The sequence below is a fragment of the Mangifera indica genome, chromosome 17, assembly GCF_011075055.1.
Source record: "Mangifera indica cultivar Alphonso chromosome 17, CATAS_Mindica_2.1, whole genome shotgun sequence".
In the NCBI taxonomy this organism is placed as follows: domain Eukaryota; kingdom Viridiplantae; phylum Streptophyta; class Magnoliopsida; order Sapindales; family Anacardiaceae; genus Mangifera; species Mangifera indica.
The window spans coordinates 7,917,470-7,944,233 of NC_058153.1; the positions used below are offsets into that span (position 1 = coordinate 7,917,470).

At 34.3% G+C, this 26,764-nt stretch overlaps 2 protein-coding genes across 5 annotated transcripts; one reads left to right on the forward strand and one right to left on the reverse strand.

Moving 5' to 3' along the window:
• The first annotated feature begins 236 nt into the window (after nucleotides 1–236).
• LOC123199956 (18S rRNA (guanine-N(7))-methyltransferase RID2) lies at nucleotides 237–5,665 on the forward strand. Its single transcript, XM_044615017.1, has 10 exons — nucleotides 237–393; nucleotides 1,152–1,253; nucleotides 1,344–1,419; nucleotides 1,704–1,787; nucleotides 1,894–1,949; nucleotides 3,133–3,189; nucleotides 4,245–4,294; nucleotides 4,495–4,647; nucleotides 4,877–5,009; nucleotides 5,140–5,665. The coding sequence occupies exons 2-10, from the start codon at nucleotides 1,155–1,157 to the stop codon at nucleotides 5,305–5,307; spliced, it is 876 nt and encodes a 291-aa protein (XP_044470952.1). The 5' UTR covers nucleotides 237–393; nucleotides 1,152–1,154; the 3' UTR covers nucleotides 5,308–5,665.
• Nucleotides 5,666–6,007: 342 nt separating this feature from the next.
• Nucleotides 6,008–21,874, reverse strand: LOC123199955 (pumilio homolog 6, chloroplastic-like). Of its 4 annotated transcripts, none has more exons than XM_044615013.1 (10): nucleotides 21,653–21,873; nucleotides 20,062–20,715; nucleotides 18,339–19,738; nucleotides 18,107–18,248; nucleotides 17,899–18,006; nucleotides 9,321–9,533; nucleotides 9,104–9,214; nucleotides 8,172–8,366; nucleotides 6,873–7,041; nucleotides 6,008–6,337 (listed from the first exon to the last, which is right to left on the reverse strand). In XM_044615013.1, exons 2-10 carry the CDS (start codon nucleotides 20,650–20,652, stop codon nucleotides 6,300–6,302), a joined length of 2,967 nt encoding a protein of 988 aa, XP_044470948.1. In that variant the 5' UTR covers nucleotides 20,653–20,715; nucleotides 21,653–21,873; the 3' UTR covers nucleotides 6,008–6,299. The 4 variants fall into 4 exon arrangements, with proteins under 4 accessions (XP_044470948.1, XP_044470950.1, XP_044470949.1 ...); XM_044615015.1 differs by having other exon boundaries at nucleotides 6,008–6,366; nucleotides 21,653–21,872; XM_044615014.1 differs by lacking the exon at nucleotides 21,653–21,873 and adding an exon at nucleotides 20,884–21,548.
• Nucleotides 21,875–26,764: the final 4,890 nt, after the last annotated feature.

Sequence of the window (26,764 nt, forward strand, 5' to 3'; positions counted from 1 at the left end):
TTGTACTCATTATTTATGCACATAATTTTATTTATTTATAAAACATAAATACCCTTTCATACCATTTGTGCACACATCATATAACTCAATTTAAACATAATGATATGTTTGAGTGAATTTTTAATATTTAATTTATTTAGATTCTAATTTTGCAGGACTTTCACCCTTTTTGTAATATTATTTTTTTTACATATTAGGGATCGACAATCAAAATAACGGGGTGTGTTTGATATTCACCCTCACACATGTTATAATAGGTTTCAGCTTAGCGATGAGGTTTACTACACCATTCGCCATCTCCAGACCCCTTAAACATCACACTTCTCTGCTTCATACTTGGCGCCAACAATCAAAGTAGATTGAACCCCCTTCAGCTTCATCTTTTCTTCTCAGGTACATGGATTTTGTTTTTTGTTTTTAAATTATATTTAGTTGTTCTACTGGCCGTATTGTTTCATTAGTTGGGTTACAATGTTGAAATTAGTTTGCTTTGAAACAAACTTCTTTTGTAATTTCTAATTCATCCAATTTCTGAATAGGTTTCTAAGCCTGGTTTTCTTTGGCAAAATGAAAAATTATGGTTTTGGTGAAGCAATTTAGGGCACTATAACTCTATTGATTAAGTGTTAATCTTTTGGGGCAGTGTCGCTTTGGTTAGGTGAAATTATCAGTATAATTGTGATATTTTTCCAGTCACGTGTGGTATTTTTGTAAGGTTATTCTATGTTACGATTAATATTTGCCTACTAATTTGATAGTTGAATTACTAAAATAATGCTTTCGGTTGCTATGGGTGGGCATGGGTTGGGTTTTGCTAACTCTGGGTGGCAAGATAAGAGGTCGAGTTTAGAAGACTGTATTTTGATTGTTGAACCATACAGCCTGAAAATTTTTTTGAAGATGATATCTATTTGAGAAGGAAAAAAAAAAAAAAAACTCTTAGGTGTTTTACCGCATGCCAACAATTTGATGGCTAAGTGAGGCAGTGGCAGCTGCTCTCTAGTCTCCTCTAGTATCATGCTGTTTTATGATTTAGATTATAACATCCTGTTTGTCGTCTGGGATAGATTTTCACCATTGTTTTAAGGCTTTCTAATATAGTGTGTGGAGAGTGACTAGAGTCTTTAATTGACAATTGAGTTTATTGACAGGAGATGTCAAACCGGCCAGAGTTAAAAGCACCACCTGAGATATTCTATGATGATGAAGAGGCTTGCAAATACACTTCATCCTCTCGTATAATTGAAATTCAGGTTTGCTTAATTTTAGTTATGTCATTACTCTATAATTTATTTGTCTTTTCATGGATGATAAACTGAATTCAGGCTTGTTTATTTTTACAGTCACAACTTTCAGAGAGAGCTCTAGAGCTTCTTGCTCTGCCTGATGATGGAGTCCCAAGACTGCTTCTTGATATTGGTAAAAATCACTCTCTTTCTGTCTGCACATGAAGTGGTTTAGATAAGTCAAATCATTAGATAAATCAAATTAATCTAGGTCATTGAGTCATCTATTCAGTGTTAAACAAACTTCTAAATAGATATTTCTTGTATTTTGATTTACTTTCATATCTTGGTTTGTTACTGGCTGATGAGGTGTGTGCATAGTAACTTTATATAAATCATAAAAATCTTATTGCACTTCCAAATTATTATTTAATGTTTGGATGCCAAGTTTTATTTGTTTTTGGTAATATTCTGCAGGTTGTGGATCAGGTCTTAGTGGGGAGACTTTATCTGAGAATGGGCACCAATGGATTGGTTTAGACATTTCACCATCAATGCTTAGTAAGTTATCATTGAATTAGTCAAATGGGATTTTTTTTTTTTTTTTGGCTAAAGATTTTATTTCTTATTTATATGTGTTTCATGATCAAACTTTTTCCAAATCCAGATATTGCATTGGAGCGGGAGGTTGAGGGTGATTTGTTACTTGGAGACATGGGTCAGGTACCAACCAAGTCCTTTTGCTTTCTGTCTATATTTGTGACATCTTTATTTTATTGAAAATAGCCTATAATTGTGTGTAAATAGGATCTGCAATGTCTGAAATAGAGCATGGGATAGAGTGCTGGGAAGACAATGTTGTGTTAACAAGTCCTTTTTATTTGAAACTGAAGGATTTTCTAGGCTTGATTTTCATATATAACCTTTTAAATATTTTTTTTATTTATGTATTTCTTGAAAAAATGCACTTTCAAAGAAATTAAGAAAGAAAAATTCGATGCTTAACTCACTCTCTTTCATGTTTGTTTTCAGTTGTACCAAATAGATAATTGTGCTACATACAGATCATTTTTGCATCTCTGTGTGGTTTAATCTTTCAAATTATTTTGCTTGCTTTGGCTTCTTATTTAATTGGCCTCTAAAGTTATTAAAAATCTAAACTCTATCTCTCACACTGTCTTACTCTTTTACTCTCATATATCTCATCAATTAGTATCACTATAGATAGCTGGGCTATTGTTAGGATCCCAAGTGCAAGGTATAAGACTTGGATCCCACATTGAAAAGTATGGGCAACTAGTGTAGGGTTTATATGGCTTTGAGCTGTCCCATCTCAATAGCTAGCTTTTGAGGTGTGGTTCTCCTAAGGTTCGTATCATTTGATATTAGAGTCATCACCATGTTTTCTAGTTGCAATCGTGCGGTGCGGGTGGTGACGTCGGCATTGCAATGTTGGCTTGGGGCTAGCAGGGAGCTAGCGCACAGCCAACCCGCGTGGGCGTCGGGGTTGCGAAGCGTGGTGGTATATCAGGATCCCAAGTGCAAGGTATGAGACTTGAATCCCACATTGGAAAGTGTGGGCAACTAGTGTGGGGTTTATGTGGCCTTGGACTCTCCCATCTCAATAGCTAGCTTTTGAAGTGTGGTTCTTCTAAAGTTCGTATCAGCTACATGATGATCTATTGAATCCTAGTCCCATGTGTATTTTAATCTTTCTTCTTTTTTTTTTTTTTTCCGGTTGCTTTGGCTTGTTAAAGAATTGGTTCCTAAATTATTTCTTTAATTAGAGCTTTTTTTGTGTTTATATCTTGATGCATAATTTTAACTTGCAGTTTGACTTAGGCATAACTTCAGTTTGGAGTTGGCAGGAGTTGTGATAATTAATTTTTCTTATTTTATCTTTCAGGGTTTAGGTTTTCGCCCTGGAGTTATTGATGGGGCTATCAGTATATCTGCTGTTCAGGTTTGCTTTTTGGCTTCACTTGACAAATATGCTTGATGTGTTAGCACTTTTAGGGATTTACTTGAGAAATTGCTTGGAAAGAGAATCCGTTAATTCTCCCGTGAGTTTAGGTCTTCTAGCTACTTTGTTAGCAGATGTTTTAAAGGAATAGAGACTTCCCTGTGTGATTTTGTTTCATAGCACTGTTTTCCAAAAACAATCTAATGAGAAGATGACGACATGAAAGTTAGCTTTAGCTCAATCTCATATGATTTTGTGTGAAGCTTTAATTGGTAATCATTCTACTTTTAACTAGACCATTACAAATACCATATTTTCATTCTGTTCCTACTAGTTTTGATTTAATAGGCAGTGTGTGGCAAAGTGCCAGAGATTTAAAGTCAGTTGTGAGTGAGAGAAAAGCTGATTCATATGTGGTGGTTTATCAGATAAATTAAACTGTATGAATGTCGACCATCTTTTTTTCTTTTTTCCTCTTACTACTGATATTTTGACATTGTACAAATCTTCAATTATGGAGATACTGAGAGAATTTTGAAGACGGACATCAATGTAGTGATGAGGTATTTATGTTGTTAACATTCGAAGTGATGTGGTAGTTAATCATGTCTTAGATGCTGCTATCAAACAGACCTGATGTTTTTGAAAGCATGAAGAAATGTTTCACTCAACTGTTAAGAGGTCTTGTGAGAGAGGCACAATCTTAGGATGCAGATGACAGTTAAATTGTGGTTGTTCTGGGACCTCCATTATGATTAATTTCACAGTTTTAAATCATTGAAAAGTTTTATGTAAATCAATTTTCTATAGCAAACACTATCAATGATCTGCATGTCAAGTGATTTGTTTCCATTTTTGGGCCTAATATATTTCACAATCCCATCTAAGTAGTATCTTAACTTTAAAATCTTGCTTGGAGAACATATATTTTCAACAAGGTTTTCATATACCATCATCCCATGTTTATTTTTGCACCATTGGAGTGCCAATGTACAAGAGTCTTTTCTGCAGGCATAGTGCTAATTTTTTTCCTTTGACCTTTTATTGGTAAACAGTGGTTATGCAATGCTGACAAGTCTTCTCATGAGCCACGGTTAAGATTAAAGTATGTTGGGTTCTCTCTTCTTTTTTACCCTTATTCACCTTTTAACTTTCTGAGTTGCAATTATATTAAAAATACATTGGGATGTCTCTCTTTCCACTGTTGTGATAAAATCCTTAGGGTTTAATCAAATGAAATATCATGTGCTTTAGGATCATCTCAGTTGCACTGCTAATATTCTTTTGCTCAATCTCATTCTTTAGGGCTTTCTTTGGATCACTGTATACAATCTTGGCAAGGGGAGCAAGAGCAGTGTTTCAAGTATATCCTGAAACTGTAGCACAACGTGAGTTGATATTAGGTTCAGCAATGCGAGCTGGGTTTGCTGGTGGTGTCGTCATTGACTACCCACATAGGTATGCCAGAGGTCTGGTGAGACCATTCTTGTAATGGGCTTTTTGTCTAACCTATGGAATGTAGCAGGCTGTTTTTATGGACAGAATCTGTTAGCATGTTCAGTCATTGCACAGTTCTCTGGCTGTACCATTCTTTCTTTGCTTTCCAGCATATCTTTTTTCTTTTGACCAAGTTTTTTTTTCTATTTTGAATTTGCTCATAACGTTGTGACTACTTGTCTCATTGCAGTTCCAAGAAAAGAAAAGAATTTCTAGTCCTCACTTGTGGTCCACCATCCATACGTTCTGAGGTTCCTAAGGGAAAAGTTGATGACATGGAAAGTTGCTCTGATGATGAGAGTAGTGAAGATGAAAATCAGACAGTAAGTTGTTATAAACTTCTGAATGCTAACATTTTTCTCTTAAGGACTTTCCTAGGATTCACTTAATTTTTGTTGTCTTGCAATTTATGATTGTGATTTTATCTTTTTAATTTTCTTTTTGGTCATGCAGGTAAGCATTTCAGACCGACATAGGCCCAGGAAAAAGCAGAAAATAAACAAGAAGAAAGGGAAAGGTAAAGAATGGGTGCTTAAGAAAAAGGAACAAATGAGAAGAAAAGGAAATGCTGTGCCCCCAGATACAAAGTACACAGCTCGAAAACGGAAGGCACGCTTTTGATACTTTTCAACAGATCAAAGCAGGAAAGCTTGCTCTACTTTGCTTGAACTCTCAGCTAGTACTGAAGCGTTATGCTGCTGTGCATTTTTTAAGCCCTGATGAAGTTCGGTCTTATTGAGCCGGCATTAAAATGTTGTTCTAGTGAGGTGAGTGCATGAAGGTTGAAGCACATTTTTGTTACATATTTTTTTGGGTAATTAATTTTTGTTATCCTTTTGAGGATCTTAGGTAACTTTGTTGCAATGGGTTAGGAAATAATAGTTATTTGAATTATGGTAATATTTGTCTAGCGTTGGTAATTTTGTGCTTGAATTATACATAGAATAGAATGTAGAATGAGCATGACATATTCCTTTCAGCTTTTTGCATACAGGTTGATGATATAGAGAACCATTTTCTGAAAAGTGGATTTACAGAGAATTTGCTTTATTTGTGTTGATGGTTGTTAATTTTATCTTCGGGGAACCACAGCAAAACATTTTAGGGATGTGAGCTAACTAGGTATTTCAAACTAATGAATAGTCAGTCAGTCAGTCATTTCACTTGGCATAAAGAATGGAGTCTCACCTCTGTCAGGTTAATTATTTCTTTTGTATTGACCCATACACGAGTTGTTGGTTATTTTCTTTATTTAATGTTGCTCAAGTATATAATATTTTATTTTTTAAACTCCGTGGACTTGTTGACACGTGGGACAAAATTTACCTAAAATTTCTGATGATATTAGCCTAAACGCCAAATGGCCCAAGTTTTAAAACTACATATTGTAATATATGAGATACAAAGTCTTTGCACAAAATAAATTCTACAATAATTTTTAATTTCCGTAAACAATAAATTTACAGGTTTCCAATATCTTACCTCCTCCAACCCACCAATCATCCTATTTTTTATGCTCAATAATTGTATTTCTAATACACGAACCAGAGTGCTTTAACATGCACATACTTACTGCTTCACCAAATCCTGGACCAAAGCCCTCTCCAGAATGGTTAGAATTGTTTGATGCCCCTTCCAGGTGTTAGCCCACCTGCTTTCACGCTCACAGTTACTGATTATCTGCTTGCACCAAACATATAAAAAGCTTGTAGTTTACATGAATATCATGGAATGGAACTAATATTTTTTTTTTTTAAAAAAAGGTGACCATGGAGATGCTCTGTACTTTTGGACTAACAAATCATATGGAAACCTCAGAGAAGAATAGATCAGTTCTTTTTGAGATAGAATTTATATGCCGGTATCTTTATAGGTTTCTGTTACTAAAAAATATCAAGAATGTTCTTTAACTGATAAATTGGGAGACGGTGTTATGCTATCAATTATAGAAATATAGGTAAACTTTTTACAGACGGTAAGGTCCATGGGCAGATCTTTATATCTCAATAAGATAGTTTAACAATCACATTTCTGATTATGTACCAGATACTTTTCCAAGTCCAAAATCAATTAATAAGTTATTTTCAGCTTCCAAAGGATAATTTTCTTGTGCTACAATAAGCTCAATGAGGCACAACTCAAATTTAATGCCAAATTAAAGCAAACTGAAAGTTAAGAGCACACACCTTCTAGTAGCATTTCAAACCGAGCAACAATGTGTTTCCCGTAAGTATATTTCTTTAAAGCATGAGCATGTGCTCTGATACGGCTAAGCAACATGGCCCGTTGACTGTCCGTACATATTTCAAAAATCTTCTGGACAACATAATTTGCAAACTGGTCCTTCATCATTATCTATGCAACAAAAAAGAAACCCAGTAACCAACCAATGTACAAGCTTCAAAATCATGTAATGTCAGAAGCAACATAATTGATAACAAGTTTTCTACAATAGAAGTGGAAACCTTAAAGAAGGAAATTGTAAATTGGGATCCAACTCCCAAAATAAGGCATATATAGACAAGTTTTTTCCTTTTAATCTCCCTTGAGATTTGGCCTCAACATATGCATGCTTGAGGCTTGCCCTGCTGGTTAATGACCACCCCTATGACAAAGTAGAAGGGTGATTTTATATGCATTGCATGACAGATTTCAGAAATCCAGACTGTTGATGAGAAACACAAACTTTCCATCAGCTTTTAATTGATTAAACTACAAGGGAGGTTAATTCCTACATAGATATAAGAGCAATAATCCATGTATTTGATGATTAACAATCCAGGGTAATACAGAGTAAATCAGGCACTTAACAATAAATTGATAGCAAGGCTTTTCTTTTATTCGTGATGAAAATCGTTACCAAAGATAGAAGAAAATGATAAAACATAAAAATTATACATCCAGTATGCTCGAATTGTATAGCCACCACAAACACAAACATCCAACCACTCCACCCTGTCCTTTTCTATATGCAATAATATAAGGACCTCACATCTACATTAGTTTGTCATGGTCTCAAACATTAGAAAGAAAATAATAATATGATGGCCTGTCTAAAACATCTTATTTCAGTTGCTAAAACGTGGAATCAGAAATATAATTGTTAGATAAAATAAATCTCTCAAATGAATCTCCAGAATTTAGTTTCTGTAGCAGAAGAAGCATCCCCACCCTGAAGATAGACTGATCAGATTTTACATTACTCCTGCCCTCAAACATTACTAACACATGTTGAGTTCAAATTCAATTTTCAAAATAAGTTTAAGAGTAAGGTCATATTTTAAGTATACACACTTTATCAGGACCTGAATAACATACATTGGTTGTAAGACTGAAAGGAAAAACTTGCTTCATGAAAGAGAGTTCAAGCAAAAAATTAGAAAAGTAGAACTTCTAACTGCTTCAAAAGAATAAAATTCCATGAGCAGTCAGCATTCTGAAGATTATAAAGTTCAATATCATGCAACTTAGTAATTCGACCTTACCAATAAATTATCATGTCCCTCATTCTGCCCAACAATCTCATCAATAATTAGCGCCCGCTCAGCAGTACCCCCATACTCGAAGCATTTCTCAATGACATTTGATGCAAATTTATGCTGGCTCAGTTGTACAATATGCCCGGATAACTTGCCAATAATTTTGCTTCGTTCAAGAGGGTTTCTCTGCTCCAATACATGCTGTAAACAATACAGACAGTAATTAGCATTCAATGGTTAAAGAATTCTGTTTGTCCAGTTAGTAGACCAAAAATTTACATTTCACCAAGGAAATGGGAAGCCTTATTACAAAGGAATATCAGCACTAACTATCCCAGTCTAAGCTACTAAACAAGGTATCCTTTATATAAAAATATATATATTGATAAATGCATGCAGAAGAAAGAAAGCTCAGAAAGCAAAGCAGTTAAATGAAAAAAGGCTATAAAAAAATAAAGTTATAAAAGTGCCCGAGCTTCATTATGCAACCAACACTCATGCACAAAGGTATTCTGACATGGGAAAAGATACTACAATCAAAAGCAAAGTCAGAAATTTTGAAAACTCTTCCATTATACCCCTGTCAAGTCTTGTTATCTGCTATTTTATTTCAATAGGGCTAATGCCCAAAATAGAGAATCTGAACAATTTGAAAGGCTTTTTGTAAAATTGAAGAGGTCATAATCTTTAACAACAATCCAAACTGTATTTATTGTTGAACTTATTAATTCCTCTATTTAAGTATGGCTAAATGCATCCACTTCAACCAAATTGAGAAACAGATAAACAGTAAACCAACCACATAACAAAAGTTCATATTTCCTCCTATTATATTCAAAAGAGAATACTCAAGCACAAATTCTGAACAGTACACTAAAAATAGCATCTGGAATCTGATATTATAAAATTGCATGTGACAGCCCGAAAGAAATGCCTGCCTGGGTAACATAATTGCCATACTGGTCCTGAGCAAGACCACAAACAGAATCCAAGATCTCCTCTACTATAAACTGGCATTGACTCTCATCTGTACATTGTTCTAAAATTCTCTACAAGAAACCAAAAGCAAAAAACAGCTTCAGCATTCTTAAAGAATAACAAAGGAATAAGGAAGGTGAAGGAGAGATCTCAATTTTTAGTGATGCATTTATTAACCTGTATAACACGGCAACCATAGGGATGCATAGAAAGTGTGGCAACTTGGCCACGAAAAGCTGAAATTATGAATTCAATTTTCTCTGTTGGGATGCTCTCAATGCATTTTTGTATGACATGATTGCCATTTTGATCACGTACACATCTCAAGATATGTCCATCCAGTTCACAGACAAGCTGTACTTTCTGTTCAAGTTCAATAACTTCAAGTGCCTACAATAGCACAGTATCAAAGTTAACACTATTTCTATCATGGAAGGACAAAGGGTTGGAGAATTGTTGGGACAGGGGAGAAGTACATAAGAAAACTTATGTTAGGAGAAAGATAATTGTGGATATTAATGCTCAGTAGAATAAAAATATTAGCTTCAAATAGACTTACATATAGTTTGGAACATTTTTTAGGACAGCAAACCATGGTTCACATAAAGCATTTTTGGACCTGAAAATTATCTCAGGAAATTTCCACCACTTAAATTCTACTAGAATAGGATTGATGCAGTAGCATTTAAGCTTAGATCAAAGCAAGCCTATGAGTCCACTATTTTGTATAAATTTGGTTTTTTCCTTCTTTGTTCAATCATACATCTCATTGTTATTTCTTGATTATCTTCAAAGGATCATGTAACTTGCATATGATTTTTTAATGACTTTAGATATCTGGAATCTAGGTGCTCCCTAGAAAGTAGGTAGGTGAGCCAGCTAACAAAAGGTCATGGCTAATCAAACAGGATTTATGGAAAGTCAATCCAGGAGTATGTTGGGACTCCTGAACTGTTATCCAGAGCCAATCTGTTATGGTCTCGCAAATAGGATCTCATCACAAGTCAATGTACCTGGAAATCCTCTTGATTTCCTTCGTTCACGCTTCTGCCCTTCTTCGTCAAGCGTATTTTTGAATATAATAATGGGAGTTTGTTCTTAAGAGACCACCCAAACTCTCCTAGTTTTTTTATTGTAATTTTCCGAATGTCTTATCTAATATTGATCCCCTCCTTATATAGGAAAAGGGTGATCTTACATAATACAAAATTGAAGATTATTGTCAAAACAAACCTCCTAGAATTATGAAGACTACCAATTAAAACTCCTTTAAATAAAGAAACAGTAAGATTCTCACAATTCAATCATCCAAACTGATTATGACTTATTCTTACTGACTAAAATAAAATAAACTAATAATTACTCAATCACCCAAATTGATTGACTTATTCTTACTGACTTCAATAAAAAGAATAAAATGTGAATTCCTTCAATGCCCTCTTGTTAGTCCGTCTGCTATATTTCCTTCCCATGAATGCATATGCAACATTACTCCCCTCTTGGACAACAAGCTTGTCCTCAAGCATGAACTCAAGATAAGACTCATGAAATTCAATTGCATTTTCCCAAGTTGCCTCAGCAGGTGGCAGACCCGCCCAATGGACCAACACCTCCTGCATACCTCTGTTGAGTCAGAGGGCCAAGATAGACTGAGGTTGTGGAACTACTTTGCCATCTATCAAGGCAGGCAATGTAGGCACAACTGAAGGGGCATCACCTTTAAATTCCTTAAGCAAAGAAATGTGAAAAACATTATGAATTTTACTATCTGCAGGAAGCTCCAGCTCATAAGCAACCTTGCCCACCTTCTTCAACACATTGAAGGGCCCATAAAATTTCGGAGCCAACTTATGAAAATGCCTCCTGTTTACCGATCTTTGACAGTAAGATTGCAAACGGAGCCAAACAAACTGTCCTGGTTCAAATGACAACTCATGATGGTGATGATCATAAGTACTTTTCGTGCGCAACTGAGTTTGTTGCAAGCAAAGCCGCACCTCTTTCAACACTTCATCACGATCCTGCAAGGCCCTATCAATTGCCTCCAATCGAGTGGTCCCTAGTTCATACAAAAGCAAGCATGGAGGTTCACGACCATACACAACCCAAAATGGCATTATGCCAAACGAGGTGTGAAAGGTTGTGTTATAACAGAATTCTGTCCAAGGAAACCAGTCCACCCACTTCCACGATTTATCCCCAACAAAGCAATGAAGATGCATTTTAATCATCCGGTTAACCATCTCAGTTTGACCATCTGACTGAGGGTGATAAATAGATGAAAAAGCCAATTTGGTACCACTCAACCAGAAGTGTTCATGCTAGACTGAGCTAGTGAAAACAGAGTCCCGACCACTCACAATGGATTCAGGTAAACCATGCAAGCGAAATATCTTATCAAAGAAAACATGAGCAACTAAAACAATAGTGTAAGGATGAGAAAGAGGCATAAAATGAGCATATTTTGCGAAGCGATCAACCACCATGAATAGGGCAGATTTTCCCCGAACTTTAGGCAAACCATCAATGAAATCCATTAAGATATCAACCCATATCTGAGTTGAGATCGGTAAAGGTTGAAAGAGACCAACTGGGCGTAAATTTTCACATTTATTTTATTGGCAAATAGAGCAACTTTGCACAAAATCATGGATCGTGGACTTCATCCCTTTCCAATAAAAATCAGCCTTAACGCGATGCAGCATTTTTTAAATTCTTTCATGCGTTAAGTTATGAATACTAGATACAATGGAAGGAATCAAAGGAGAATCAGGCAATAAATACAAAGTCTTTAAAAAGAACCAACCCATCACAAAAAGACCACTCCTTCGCTTCCCCACTACTCACCTTCTATTTGATAGTCTGAAGTTCCTCGGACACCACAACCTCCTCACAAACGTCATCTAATAAAGAGATCCGTGGATGAGATATAGCACAAAGAACCCCTGAGCCCTCCCCCCACTTTAATATGGCATCTGCAGCTCGATTTTGGATACATGCCTTGTACTCCACCCTAAATTCAAACCCAAGCAATTTGCTAACCCAATTTTATTGAGAAGAGGTGGTGAGTTTTCGCTCCAAGAGGCATTTCAAGCTATAGTTAGACCTAACAAAGTTTAACACAACCTGTTAACTCGACACGACACGATACGAAAAAAATTTGGTTAAAGTTATGATTTTCGACACAAAAAATAGTTCAAATCGAGTTTGAGTTGACTCTTAAAAAATCGAGTCAGGTTAGGGTTGACACGAAGTCAACTCAGATTGACCCGAACTACTCGAACATTTTAAATAAAATATTACATAACATCATAACGGTAAAAAATTCACAAAGAAATCGACATTGTATCACCAAACACTAAATTTGTATCACCAGAAGACATTCATTTTATTTTAACAACTCTTTTTTGCAAAATTGTAAAAATCTATTTGTAGTTTTTTTTTTTTTTTGATGTGTTATAGGTAATATTGATTTGAACTTATTATGTTTGATATGTCATATATTTGTTAATAATTTTAATATTTATGACAATCACATTCATCATATGGATTGAAAATTAAATTTAAATATTTAATAAGTGATTGTTAATCTCTTTAGTTATCAATTGCATTATTTTAAAGGTGAAGTTATAGATTTATTTGAGCTTTTGATTATGATATTCTATTGTTTTATCCCTATTAGAGGTATACATAATTTGATTCAAACAGTGAAACTGGACCAAACCATTCAAAAAAAATGGTTTGGTTTGTAAAATGATTAGGTTTAGGTTGATAAATTTTTAAAAAATAATTTTTAGTTTGTGTTATGGTATAGACAATTTTCAAACAAAATTAAATTGTAAACTGTACTTTTTTTAAATATATATAATTATATTTGATAAAACTTTTTAATAAACAATTAAGTGTACAACTTATTTTCATATTTATTTTGTTATTTTATATATATATATATTTTTTTATATATTTCATATTTATTTTACATGTTAATATTATATTCTAAAAAATTATATTTCAATAAATTTTATAAAATAATATATTTTTATAAATGAATGATTTTAATAGATTCAAACTGTAATCTAAATCAGACCAAACCGTATTTTTTCAATTTAATTTGAAATGTAATATAGTTTGGTTTGGTTTGAAAAAATTCTCAAATCGCATTAAATCGGACTATACATACCCCTAATTCAGCAATTGATCATATAAAGCGATAATAAACAAACTATTATTTTTAACTTGAAATAGAGCAATTTTATTTTAACAAAATGTCGTTTCATGTCAAAATGTTTTTTGTGCATTTTAATTTGGTAAGTATATGTTTTTGTGTATTATTTTGCAACAAATTTGTGTTATTTCTTTCCATTTGACAAAGTGTATTGTTTCGCTATAAATCATGTCGTTATCTGTTGTGTTTTAACACAACTTTATTTGTTACATAATTTAGATTATTTCGAATCAGATCAGATCAACACAAAAATATTTCAATTTGATTTAAAGTTAAAAAATTTTGATACAATTTTATTTCAAGTAGAGTTAGGATTCAAGGTCCTCAACCCAAAACCCAAGTTGACACAATACGAATATGATCTGATGACATGAATTATCAAGTTTAGTTATAGTAGTCCATTTTAATGATAAAGGATTGACCCCAAAGGCATGGCCACCAATGTTGTACTACCTAAGCAAACCCAATTAATTCCCTTTCATACGTTGGAAGTTTAGAATGATAGTTTGCAAACTTATGACTGAAAAAGGCAATCAGGGGGCCTTGCTATTGAAGCATTGTGCAGATCCCATGCCTGACGCATAACATTCTATCATAAATTCAAGTGCAAAATGTGGAGCTGTTGAAAAGGCATGTTTTAATCCTTCAAAGGCAGCCTTGGTAGTAGCACTACATTGGAAAGAATTCTTTTTTAAGAGATTCGTCAATGGAGCAACTAACAACCCATAATCTTTATCAAATATTATGAACCTTGCGAGAACCATATCTCAAAAGCTAGCTATTGAGATTGGAGAGTTCAAGGTCATATAAATCCCACATTAGCAGCTTATACTTTCCAATGAAGAATCCAAGTCTGATACCTTGCACTTGAAATCCTAACATACCACTACGTTTTGTACCTCCGACATCCATGCAGGCTAGTTGTGCTCTAGCTCTCTGCTAGCCCTAGATGAATACTACAATGCCGGCATCACCACCCGCACCACACGATTGTAGCTAAAAAATATGATTGTAACTCTAATGGTAATATGTTATAGTCTCAGGAATAGGATCTTATCAAAGGTTGATGTACCGGAAAATCCTCTTGATTTCCTTTGTTCACATTAATGCCCTTCTTTAACGAACCTATCTTTGAATAAAATAATACGGGTTTGTTCTTATGAGACCACCTAAACTCTCCTAGTCTTTTGATTGTAATTCTCTGAATGTCTATTTTAATATTAATAGGGAAAAGGGTGATCCTACATATTACAAAATTAAAAGTTGCTGTCAAAACAAACCTCCTAGAATTATGGAGACTGCCAATTAAAACTCCTACAAATAAAAAAACACTAAGATTCTCACAATTCAATCATCTAAATTGATTGTGACTTATTGACTTAAATAAAAGAAGCTAATAATAACTCAATCACCCAAATTGATTGGGACTTATTCTTACTAACTTAAAATAAAAGAATAAAATGTGAATTCCTTCTATGTCCTCTTGTTAGTCCGTCTATTGTATTTCCCTCCCACGAATGTGTCTGCAACACAATCCCCCACTAAGAAAAATTGTCAGAGGGGGCAACTCATTTCACCATCGGTCTAGCAGGTCACATAAGTTTAGTAAGTCTAGTCTTCTATTTTGATCTTACACCATATTATTATGTATATACCATCTTAAAGGATCACTAACCAGAATGCAACACTCAATGAATGGCAAAATTAGATTTTTCTTGGTTCTACATGTGATGAATGACAGGGATTTTGTGTTACTCCAAGGCTATTATTCTTTCATTAAGAGAACTATATCACCCCTTTGAAAGCAGCTTTATTTATTAGTTTTCATAAGATTTTAGATCTAAAAGTTTTTATGAGCTCTTAGCCCAGAAATTGGCCTTTGTTGTTTCAACTTCAATCTTGTTTTTACATTTGCTACGATCTTCAATTTCATAAAGGATTTTCCTCTTAAACCGCCTTTCGTGTTGATTAGATTGAAAAAAGAGGCAACAGTTTGTCCTATATCTGATCAGTTGTACACTAGTTGAAACTATCGTTGCTACATCAATTTGTAGCATCTAAAGACGAAATTGATGAGCAACATAATTATAATGCATGTGGCTGGCAACAAATCTAGTAAACGGCTGGTTACAGTGTCCTCTTGAAGACGAAATAGTGTTGTAAGAATTTATTCCAGACTTAAGATATTTTTAGGTTTTGATGATTATTTCAGCCACTACATATATGAGGTATGCAACAAAAGTTATGGATAAACAAAAATCATAAATAGATGTTTAAAAAGGTTCTACAAAATACACCTAAATCCTAACAGTAATAAATACATATAAACAAGTCCCAGGTTGCATAGGTTCAAATACAAAAGCATGGAAACACAATTGTTTTCGTTTATGAAAACTAATTGATATATTCAACAAAAAGGATTTACAAAAGGTGGAGAAGTTGTCCATAAGTATGCTATACAGTAGAGGACAAGTGTTAGGAGCTATGGTTTTTGGGACATATTTCCCAATTTTAGAGGGTAAGGTCTAGTATATAAAGAGTAGTTAGAGTAGTTAAAGCAGAGGAGGAAAATTAGAGTTTTGGGCACCTTAGTTGTCGGCAGCCTTGTAGGTTGATTTGGGAGGTTTCCAGTACCTCAAATAGTCGTAATGGGGAGACTCAACTCCTCAAATTGCATATATATTCACTGTAAATTCCCCTTTATCAATAAAATCATTTCTATTTGATTAATTATTGTGTTTTTTTTTTTTTTTTTGTTGAAATTGGCTAGGAATCCAATCAAATGGTATCAGTGTTGAGATTTGAGTTTCTATTGCTATTCCAAGGAGGAAGGCGACTAGAAATGGTGATGAAGTTGAAAATTTGCCAGTGGTGAAGGCAAACAATCACAATGGAAGCTTGGTTGGAGCTAATGGGCCAAAGGGAAGTTGAATCAGCTTCGGTGGAAGCTGAGGGAACCAAAAAGGCATCAGAATGGGTGTGGGGAGATAGATCGACATTGGAAAATGGTGGAGAAGCCCAGAGAAAGGTTTTCAGAATATGGAAAGCAATGGACCAAATTAACAAACGGGAAGGTTGATTGTTGCCGAAAAAATAGTAGTGCGAGATCAAGAGTCACCAAAAAGGGGATTTGATGTCGGAGACACTAAAACGTTGTAGATGGAGGCTTGGTTGAGCAAATCAGTCATGGAGGGAAGTCAAATCGACGTCAAGAAAGTTGTTGAAAAGGCTAGGGAAGATGATCGAAAAAAGAAAATAAGAAGATGAGGAAGAAGCAAAAGGGGAAGAAAGAAAGAAAAATAATAAAAAGTCAATATACTCAAGATAGTTGGCAAAGGGATAAAAAATGAAAATAAAAAAACCAACCAAAAAAAAATAGAAAATAATAAAAGGATATGTCCAAAAAAATAATTCAAAGTTTCTCACTTTGAGGATAAAGTAATTTTAAAGGGTGAGTAATGTTAAAAGCAAGACCTTTTAGGGTACATGTCCCAATTTTAGAGGGTAAGGTTTAGTATACAAAGGACGGTTAGAGTTGTAAAAGGAGAAAGAAGAAAATTAGAGTTTTGGACAACTTAGTTTTGTGCAGCCTTTTAGGTTGATTTGAGAGGTTTCATGAGCATTGAATGGTGAAATTGGGATGTCTTGACTTCTCGAATTGTCGGTTTATCCATTGTGAATCCCCTTTTATCAATAAAGTTTTGTGCTTTTTTTTTTTAATTTGCTGTGTTGTTTGCCTTTTTTTTTCTTCATTTTTTGGGTTGAAATTGGTTGGGCATCTATCAACCGAAAAACTAAAAAGACTAAATAGCACAATTAGGACATATAAAGGGGTCCCGAAGTCAAAAGAGTCTATAAAAAACTGTTACTTCCAACCGTGTCCAATGAAGAAGAAAGCTACATTTTGGAATTTCATAAAAATATTGAAGCCCATAAAAAGCCCCAAAAACTATGTCCCTTAAAGAATGAGAGCCCACTCCTATTTCTTTCAAGCTAGAGAACCCAAAAAATAGGTATAAAAGCTTAACCCCACAACTAAAGCTTTTGAGTTACCATCAAGAACTTGAGGTATTTTTAATGACATAGAATAACAAGAAGAAGGGACCACCCACAAATATTAATGGCTGAAATCATATTCATCTTTAAGTGTTGAGCAATAGATCATTGAGAAGAGAGGTGATTTGCACTTTCAGGCTTCCTTTTTGCACAGTGCACCACTTAGTTACTTTTTGTAACTAGCATGCTTTCAAGTCAACATTCTAAATCGATCTTGCTATTAAGCAATTAGTTTCCTTACAATAAATGAAACTATCTTGTGTTAATTTTAACTGAGCATTATATAAAATGGAAGAAAAGAAATTATGCAGATCAATTGAGTACTATTATTAAAAGAAAAGAAAAGCTGAAAACGGTCGACAGAGCATAAGCAGTGAAGACAGACATCCCATCAAAAGCTAAACAATATGAAAGTACTTATAATATAAATTAGCATTAAAGAAAACATAAAAGAATCACAATAATCCCACACACCTTTTGTATTACACGACAGCCATACATCTGCAGACTTAATGGCAAAATCTGGCCTACAAGTTGATTTGCAAGTTCCTTCCGCTCCTGAGTGCTTCCATACTCAAAGAACTGCAAACACAAAGAAAAGAGACATTAGAACCACCAGGAGCACCAATATAGTCTGAACAAAGAACTTTTGCAAAATTTGGCGCCTTTTTTGAAAACACACCTTCTGGATAACATAATTACCGAAAACATCAGTCATCAGTTTGGAAGCATGTGGAATAACTTCTTTAAATACAGCTGACTTCTCTTCACCACTACAACTCTCCAACTTCTGCTGAATAAATCGACTCCCATGTTGGTCAGCACTGGAATTGGAGATGCTTGGTGACTTAACTGTTCAGTGTAAAAGAAATAATAATATTTTTGCAAAGAAAACTACAAGCAGTAAAACTTGCCTAAATTTAACAATATGCCCTGCAATATCAGACAGCTCGAATCTTCGGCCTTTGCCAGATTTCAGCTCTTCAAGAAAATTATAGATTTTGGGATCATTAAAATTTTCATATCCCCTTTGACTGTGCCAACCAGAATATCTACCAGAACTAGGCAGAAAACTCATTTCATTTCTCCCACAAGGAAATCCAGCCCCCACTAAAGGGGATCCAGGCAAAACTGGACTAGCTATTGCTGAAGATGGGTACTGCACTGAAATGCCCATATGTGGTGGATTCCCCAAATAATGAGGACTCATCACCCCTTTACCTGAGTTCGAATTGCTTGGTCCTGTACTTCTCTGATTTTGAAATTTCTGGTCATCAGAAGCAGCTATGTCAGACACTTTCTGCAAGTAAGCAATATTCTGGTTCCCAAAAACACCACTTCCAGAAGTGGATGGGTCAGACTGACCAGAAACATTATATGCCTGCCCAAAAGGCTGTTGAAAGTATTGCAAATGAAAGGGATCAGCAAAAGACGGTTGCAGTGCAAATCCAACCTGTCCATAAAACTTGCTAAGATGTTGTGCATCAGATCCATGAACAAATACTGCTCCACCTGAAACCCGAGACGCTTGAGTACTAAAGTTAGGACCAGCAGCACCATCTGAAACAACTGGAACAGCACCATGGGGAGGATATCTGGCAATAAATGGAGGAACAACAGAAGAATTCGCATAACCACCTAGACCATATTGAGGAGAATAAAAACCCGGGGCTTGAACATTAGGGTAAAAAGGATTCAATGAAGTCATGTACACTGCTTCAGTTGCATAGAGTGGTGGTGTGAACACAGATGACTGAAGTACTGGCTGTACCACTGTTGAGAACCTAGAAGGCCCCTGATGAAACTGATCCATGCCAAAGTAAGTGCCGATTACTCCTTGAGAACCTAATTGAGACGTAGCACTTCGAACTTGAGATGAACTGCTCTCTTCTTGGTATGCTTGGCATTGATCTTGATTTATTTGATTCCCTGAATTTTGAGGGCTCACAGTCAGATCCTTCATATAAGATCCAAGAACAGTAACCTCAGCATTACTGACACTGACTGAGACTTCATCCTTTAACCAAACATCTGAATCATTCAAAGTTCCTACATTAGTAGATGGTGTGAAACATAGGGTTCCTTTACTATTGCACGATGATGAGCTTGAAATATGGGCAGCTGACAGATTAGCTTTTGATGCTACCATTATACTATCGGTATCAATAGTTGATCTAGCAGCATTTGATGAGCTAACAGAAAGATCTTGCAAGGTACTAGAGTTAGAATTATGGCCAACTGCTTCCACTGTCATTTCATAGCCCAAAGAATGAGACTGATCATATACATGTGATGAAGTACAAGGAAAGTCTTCCTGTAGAAAACATAACTACGTGTTCACAGTCATGCTATTAAACGAATAAAGCCTGAAGTAATTTTGATAACTTTGAATCAGCTTCAGAATTCTAATCAGCAAAAAGAAAGTCTGAATTTTAGAGTCTTGTATATAAAAGATCTATTTGATAAGAAACCTAAAAACAAGGAGTTGAGGAGTTTGAAACTTAACATTTGAAAATCAAGAATAAAAATTGCAGAATACATCCAAGCAAATTCTTTTCAGACAATGATAAAAATTACAAAATAACTTCAGAGTAACAGAACTATTTTCGTTAATAAAATGACCACTGAGATCATTACCTGCATTGTATCAACAAAATTTTTGTTTTGACCTGCCAATTGAGCTGCATCCTTTCTAGACCAGAGCCCATTTGTCCTGCCACCCAGATCATCAACTGAATGTTGGGGCGAGCGATCATCCTCAGACTCTTCCTTATGTGTAGAAAAGGAAACTTGAGACAAATGAAAAGAACTATTAGCAACATCATCTGTAGAACTTGAACTCGAAATGGTTCCAAATCTATTCATGTGGTTAAAATTATGTCTAGGAAGCCTTGGGTTTAGGTTGGCATTGGATTGGTAATATGTTAAATATGTTGGACCAGTTTGTAGGTACTCCTCAGACACAAAATTTTCAACAGTGGCATTTAAGTTAGCCAAGCTCACACTGAAGTCAGTGTTCTGCTGAGATATAAGGTTATCTATGGCCAACAAGGAACTCTCCATGTTTGGAGGTGCACTTCCACTTCTATCAGGCACAGCATTTCTCCCACTGCCATGAAAATTATGACCCTTTTGAGGCAATCCTAACTCCTCTACTGCCATATTGGCAGATGATGTGGACCATTTTGCACCTGTTTCCAAGATTCTAATCGGACTCTCTGTTGCCATACTACAGGAAGATTTTATTCCCTGTATCCTAATTATAAATCACCAGAGATCTCACATAGCCCCCTGAAAAGCACAATTTATTTTAGCTTAATACAAGAGGAAATTCACTAGCATGTTGTGAGTGAAAAAATAAATAGAAAATAGTATTTTGCAGGATACAATAATTAAAATATACCAAAAGAGAGAGCCCAAAAGACATTAGATAATATCAACCAAAAAAAAAAGACTTACACATCAGTAACTGATGCATAACCCTAGAAGAAAGCATCAATATAGCACTTTGACCTTTGTAACGAGTACTTAAACAGAAACACATTAAACAAAAGTGATTTTATCAACAAAAATTAAGAAAATGACAGGAATAGAAGAAGCATGTAGCACAGTTCGCATAAACCCAATCAAAACTTATTTCATATTAAGAATAACTATAACAACTGGCAGAAAATAGTTTGATTTTAAAAGCAAAAGGTCATGTGAATAGCTAATCTAGATAGGTCTAAGCATATGAACACAGCAAGTTCAAACAATCACCACAATAAACCTAAGACTTAGCAATCCTTATAGCTGGTAGAAAGTTAAAATAAATGTAAAAGAATAGAACCGCTCAAACCAGGGAAAACAAACATTTCCACTCAACTAGCTAAATTGTGAAAATTAAAATAATAAAAAAAATTCTGTTTTCCTCAATTTTCTGAGGAACCAAACAAAAGAGTAAGTTAAAACACAAAGATACACGAGCCTTTTCAACTCAGAATCAATTCATTCTAAAAGGACAAGAAACCCCACCAAAAGGGAAAGCCAAAAAGCATAATCAAACATAAAAACAAAATCACTCCATTAAAAAAGAACATGCTTCCACATATTCTTCCCATTTATACAAACACAACCCACATAAAAAAACTATTTGAACAGCCAACTGAAACCAGAGAACTGAAAAAACACATTCATGCCGCAAAAGTGAAACAAACGCAAAGGTTACAAATTTACAACTTGTACTTACCCAAAAACGTTAAGAAGAAAAGGAAATCACTGTTGAAAACCCTGGAGTGTTTGTGGCACATGGTGAGTTGAGTTTAGCCAAGTTTAATTAAGTTGACTCAAAATGACATGTTTGGCTTGCTTATTAGAGATGCTAGAAGAGGAGAAAGGTAGGAAACTCCTAGGCGTGTGAGTTGGATTTTAGTTGATCTTGCGTTTGCTTTTGCTTTTGTATTTGATTTTGTGTGCTGATGGTTTGGTTTTGGTCCTGCCTAGTAGTGGAAAATGACAAGCCAAGAAGTTGCCAAAATAAGATTATTACAACATAAAGAAAATAGCAACACACGTGTTCGTTAATTTTTGGCCAAAAAATTAATTCCCGTCCAAGGCAAAGTAAAACTCTCAAGAAACTTATCCTAAGGTTTAAAACCTTAAATATTTACTTATTTATTAATTTTAATTATTATAATATAAAATAAAATTATTATTTAAAAAGATAATTTTTTTCTTCAATAATTTTAAAAATTAATCATGTTCTCTATAATTTATTCAAATAAATAAAAATTAATTTTTTTTTCTCTTTCCATTTTAAAAACTAATCATTTTTCTCTTAACTTAATTTTAAAAAATTAATTTTTCATATCAATTATATATAAACACGTCAATTAGGCCGGGCCAAATGGAGGCCCAGCCCAAAGCACGAAAAAAAGTCTGAGCACGATAAAGCTCGGCTCGACACTGTAGAGTACCGGGCCAAGCCCATGGGCCTACCGGGTCGAGCTTAGAGCTTTAATATTAGGCCCATGAGCTAACCCGGCCCGATACTATTTATAAAATAAATTTTTTTTTTCAGGACGGCATAATAAGCAAAAGGCAGCAGAAGCAGTCTGCCTCTGCATAATTTTTTTAAAATTTATTTATTTTCCTTTATTTTCACTTTTATTTATCAATCTTTTAATTACTCAATTTCAATTATTTCATTATATTTTTAATCTCATTAACTCTCTTTCGAAAAATATCTAAATTCATATATAATAATTCTTTATATTTACAATTTCATTTTTATTTTAATTTTATCATTACAAAATATTATAAAATATCTAAATTCACAAATAATAATTATTTATCTTTGAAGAATTCAAAGATTTAAATATAGAAGATGAGTAGATAAATATTATGTAGTAGATATATTTTATTTATGTTTTGTAATTTATATCGTATGTAAATTAATTTATTTATACTATGTTATCAATTTATAATATTTTTCATTATATAACCACGGTATTCTTCTGCCATAAGTGAGAGATTATAAATAAAATATTCGGAATACTGTTATCGGTTTTAATAATTGAAAAAAATTTATATTAAAAAATTTTAATTAAAATTTTTTTTAAAAATTAATTAAATGGGCCGGACCGGCCCGATTAAAGCCCAACCCAGCCCGAATAAAGCCCGGCCCGACCCACTTAAAGCCCGTTAGTATATGGGCTGAGTTTTGGGCCTTTATATTTTAACGGGTCGGCCCATCCCGAAGGCCTGTTACTGTTTGGGCCTTGGACCCGGCCCGGCCCATTGATATCTCTGATTATATATGATTTTTAGGGTTTTATATTTTAGAATGAATAGTCACCCCCCAAACTTTGAAACATTATATGTATACCCCAAAAACTTCATTTCATTTTTCTAGCCACCATTCTCTCAACGCTCGTCTTCAGCGACATCTCCCCTTCCTCCTCAATGGTTTCTTGATGCAAAAATCACAAAAAATCCAATCAAAATTGTAAGATTTTTGCGCATCAATTTGTGTATTTTTTGCATAGATCTATGCATTAAAATCTAACTATTTTGATCAGATTTTTTTATGGTTTTCGTACACATAAACTACTAGGGAGAGAGGGGAGATGTCGTTGGAGAGGAATGCGGAAAAAAATGGTCGTCAGAAAGATGAAATAAAGTTTTTGGGGTGTAAGTGAATGTTTCAAAGTTTGAGGGGGGCATGTTCATTCTATAATATAAAACCCTAAAAATCATATATAGTAGGGGTGAAAGATTAATTTTTTAAAATTAAACTAGGAGAAAAGTGGTTCTTTTTTAAAACTAATGGGGAAAAATAAATTAATTTTTGTTTGTTTAAATAAAAATTTTTAAATGATGATGTTACCTCTATCTATAACAACCAAAATTAACTAATAAGTGGATATTTAGATTTTTGAAAGTTGGAAATGATCACCTTGGGTTTTCACAATATCTTGGATGGGAATAACTCTTTTGGCCTTAAATTGTTTTTCTTTTGGATAATTTGAATTTTGTTGGTTCTTTAAACCTTAGTAAAACTGATTTATAAAATGATCAAACTTGTTGGTGAGTAAGAATGAAAAAGATTAAGTTTTTAAAATACAATAAAATTATGTGTATTTACTTTAAGTATATAAATATATACATATATGTGTTACCATATAACTAAACGATTTTAAATTAAAGATAAAATAATACTCAATCACATGATAATACACATAAATATGTACTCATTTGTAGACTTAACAATTCATATTATCAGGTCATATTTGTATCATATCAATTCAAGTTTCTTGTCAAAGACCTTTTATAACGACCCTCTACAAAAACATACTTCTAGTGGTAATTATCCCAAAGTGACATATTATATGTGAACAAATATTTCAATCAAAACACTCAATTTTTATATATGAATAAGTAACACCATATATTTATTGATATTAAATAAACATGCCAACAAATATCCCAAAAATGAATTTAGCAACTACAAATAAAATTATTAATCGCAACGTGCATGATTTTATAAAAATTTAACTAAGACAATAAAATAACTGTAGCCAGATATGTAGCTCAGTATGTTGATCTACTTGTCTGCCCCTTACCTCGCCATCTCTCCTACCTACAATTATAGAACAAAGAACACGGTGAGTATAAAATACTCAGTAAGTATTCTTGATTTTAATGGTATTCCCTATCAATCATTCCGTGATAGAGTTTCATTGTCAAACGCTCCCTAAACGTAATGACTGAACACTTCTCATAAGTGTTTCTTATGGATATCTGTCTCAAATACACATCAAATTGAGTACTTATCTGAAGTACCTCCCATGAATATAATTGAGATAAACAACCATCTAAATAGTCTTTTACCTCCCCTTAAATAACAAATTATATTTCTTTCACTTTCAAATACTAAAACATTTCTTAAAAGTAAGATGTTTCATCTACTAACCTCCAATACGACTCATAATTATGTGTACATTTTCAAATCCACTCATTTACAAAACCTTACAAACACCAAATACATCCTCCCATTTATAAATATTGCGAAAATTTCTTTCCCAAGATTCGAACCACTTGACGTGTTTGGCATGGGTGCAATTATGGCTACTGGTGTATTAAAGCTATTGTTTCACATGACATACACATGATATTAAAGCTAATGTAATGTAATTCAAATGAAGCAAGAACACCATGAGTTATGTGAAGGCGCATATAGCATATCAGTCCCAAGGATACACATTCAACATGCAACAGTGCGTTAATAAAACTTATTTGCAAAATCTCGCCCTTCCCAAAAGCGCAAAGGATACACCAATCAAAGTGTTCGCGTCAACCTGGAGACCTTGGCGGCACCGACGGTGCTCCGCATAAGGCACAGCCACTAACCTCTCAACTTTTAGACATAAAAAGTATTGGATCTGGTCCACCCATGATGGGTTGACCTGATCCATTAGGGTTACAAGACTAACCCATGATAAGCAATATTACAATTTTACCCTTGGTAGTTATTAAAGATAACTGTCACTCTCCCTCTTATTTAATATAACGTAATTTCCATTGGGAGTGTGATTTCTCTTACGCTAAAAATATAGAAAAGGAATACAGTACTCTTCAATTCAATTCTCTGGAAGAATTCTTGTAGAAACGAGAAAGCGAATCAGCAAATTGTGTTGTGGATACTCCCAAGAGTATATCCAATCACCAAATCATCATCAATTGTCAGATTTAGGAAAATCGGGTATGTTTTCTGTGATCCTGAAATTAGTATTGTTTATGCTTACATTAGTATCAGAGCCAGGTTATATCTGTGTAATTGTGATGCTGGTGATATAAACATGATTAGGAAGCATGTTTAGAGATTAAATTTGCGTGAGCAGTAAATTTTCTTTTAAATAATGCGTTTGGACGCTTATGCTTTTGATGGATTTGTTGCAATTTTTGTGAAATTGATGCTTAGAATCATGTTAGGACGAATTCTAGATGTTAGTTACATGTTTAGTTGAAAAAGATTGCACCGAAACCGCATGAAATTGGACGAAATTTAGTGGCCTATGTTTCACCTAAAAACCATGACTTTCATGCATTTAATTTGCCAAAATACGACAACTTCGTTGTCAGAAATTTGATTTAACTTAATCGTCGTGTCACAGGCTTCAAAAGCCCTATGAAATTCGTCGTCGGAGGGTGGTCGAAAAACAGTCAATTTTGCCGTCAAAATGTTAGGGTTCATACTGCATCGCGAGTCGTAATCGGATTGGGAAAACCTGATTGGCCAACTTAAATGGTTAACAGGTCAACCCATTTAGTCAACCAGATCGATCTAATCCGAATCCTGACCTATGGGTAACCTGGTCAACTATTGATCGATCAATGGTCAAATAGTCCACCAGTCAATGGTCAACATTTTGACTGCATGTGAGTGCACATAGAGGCACGTGAGGACCTAGTTCTGACATGTGAATTGAGTTGTTCAGTGTGTGGAAGCGCGTGAGACCATTTTTTGGTGAGTGGGAACGCGTGCATGTTTCTATTTATGCTCGACAACTTATATTAGCTCAAATTCAGTTCTGTGTGATCTGTTTATGCATGAATTGAACACTTATAGGTGTTATTTTGATCATGGTTTTGAATTATACTTTGTTAAACATGTGAACATGTGTTGTTTATATTGTTATGCATGTATAATTTATTATTGTCCATTTGTTGGTCATATATAAGGTGAACATATTGACTAAAGACTATTATCTGAACTATAAGAGGAATTCGGAGCATAACTTATGCACTCACATTTGGACCATGATTGAAAGAATATTAGAATTGAAAGCTCAGGGCATAT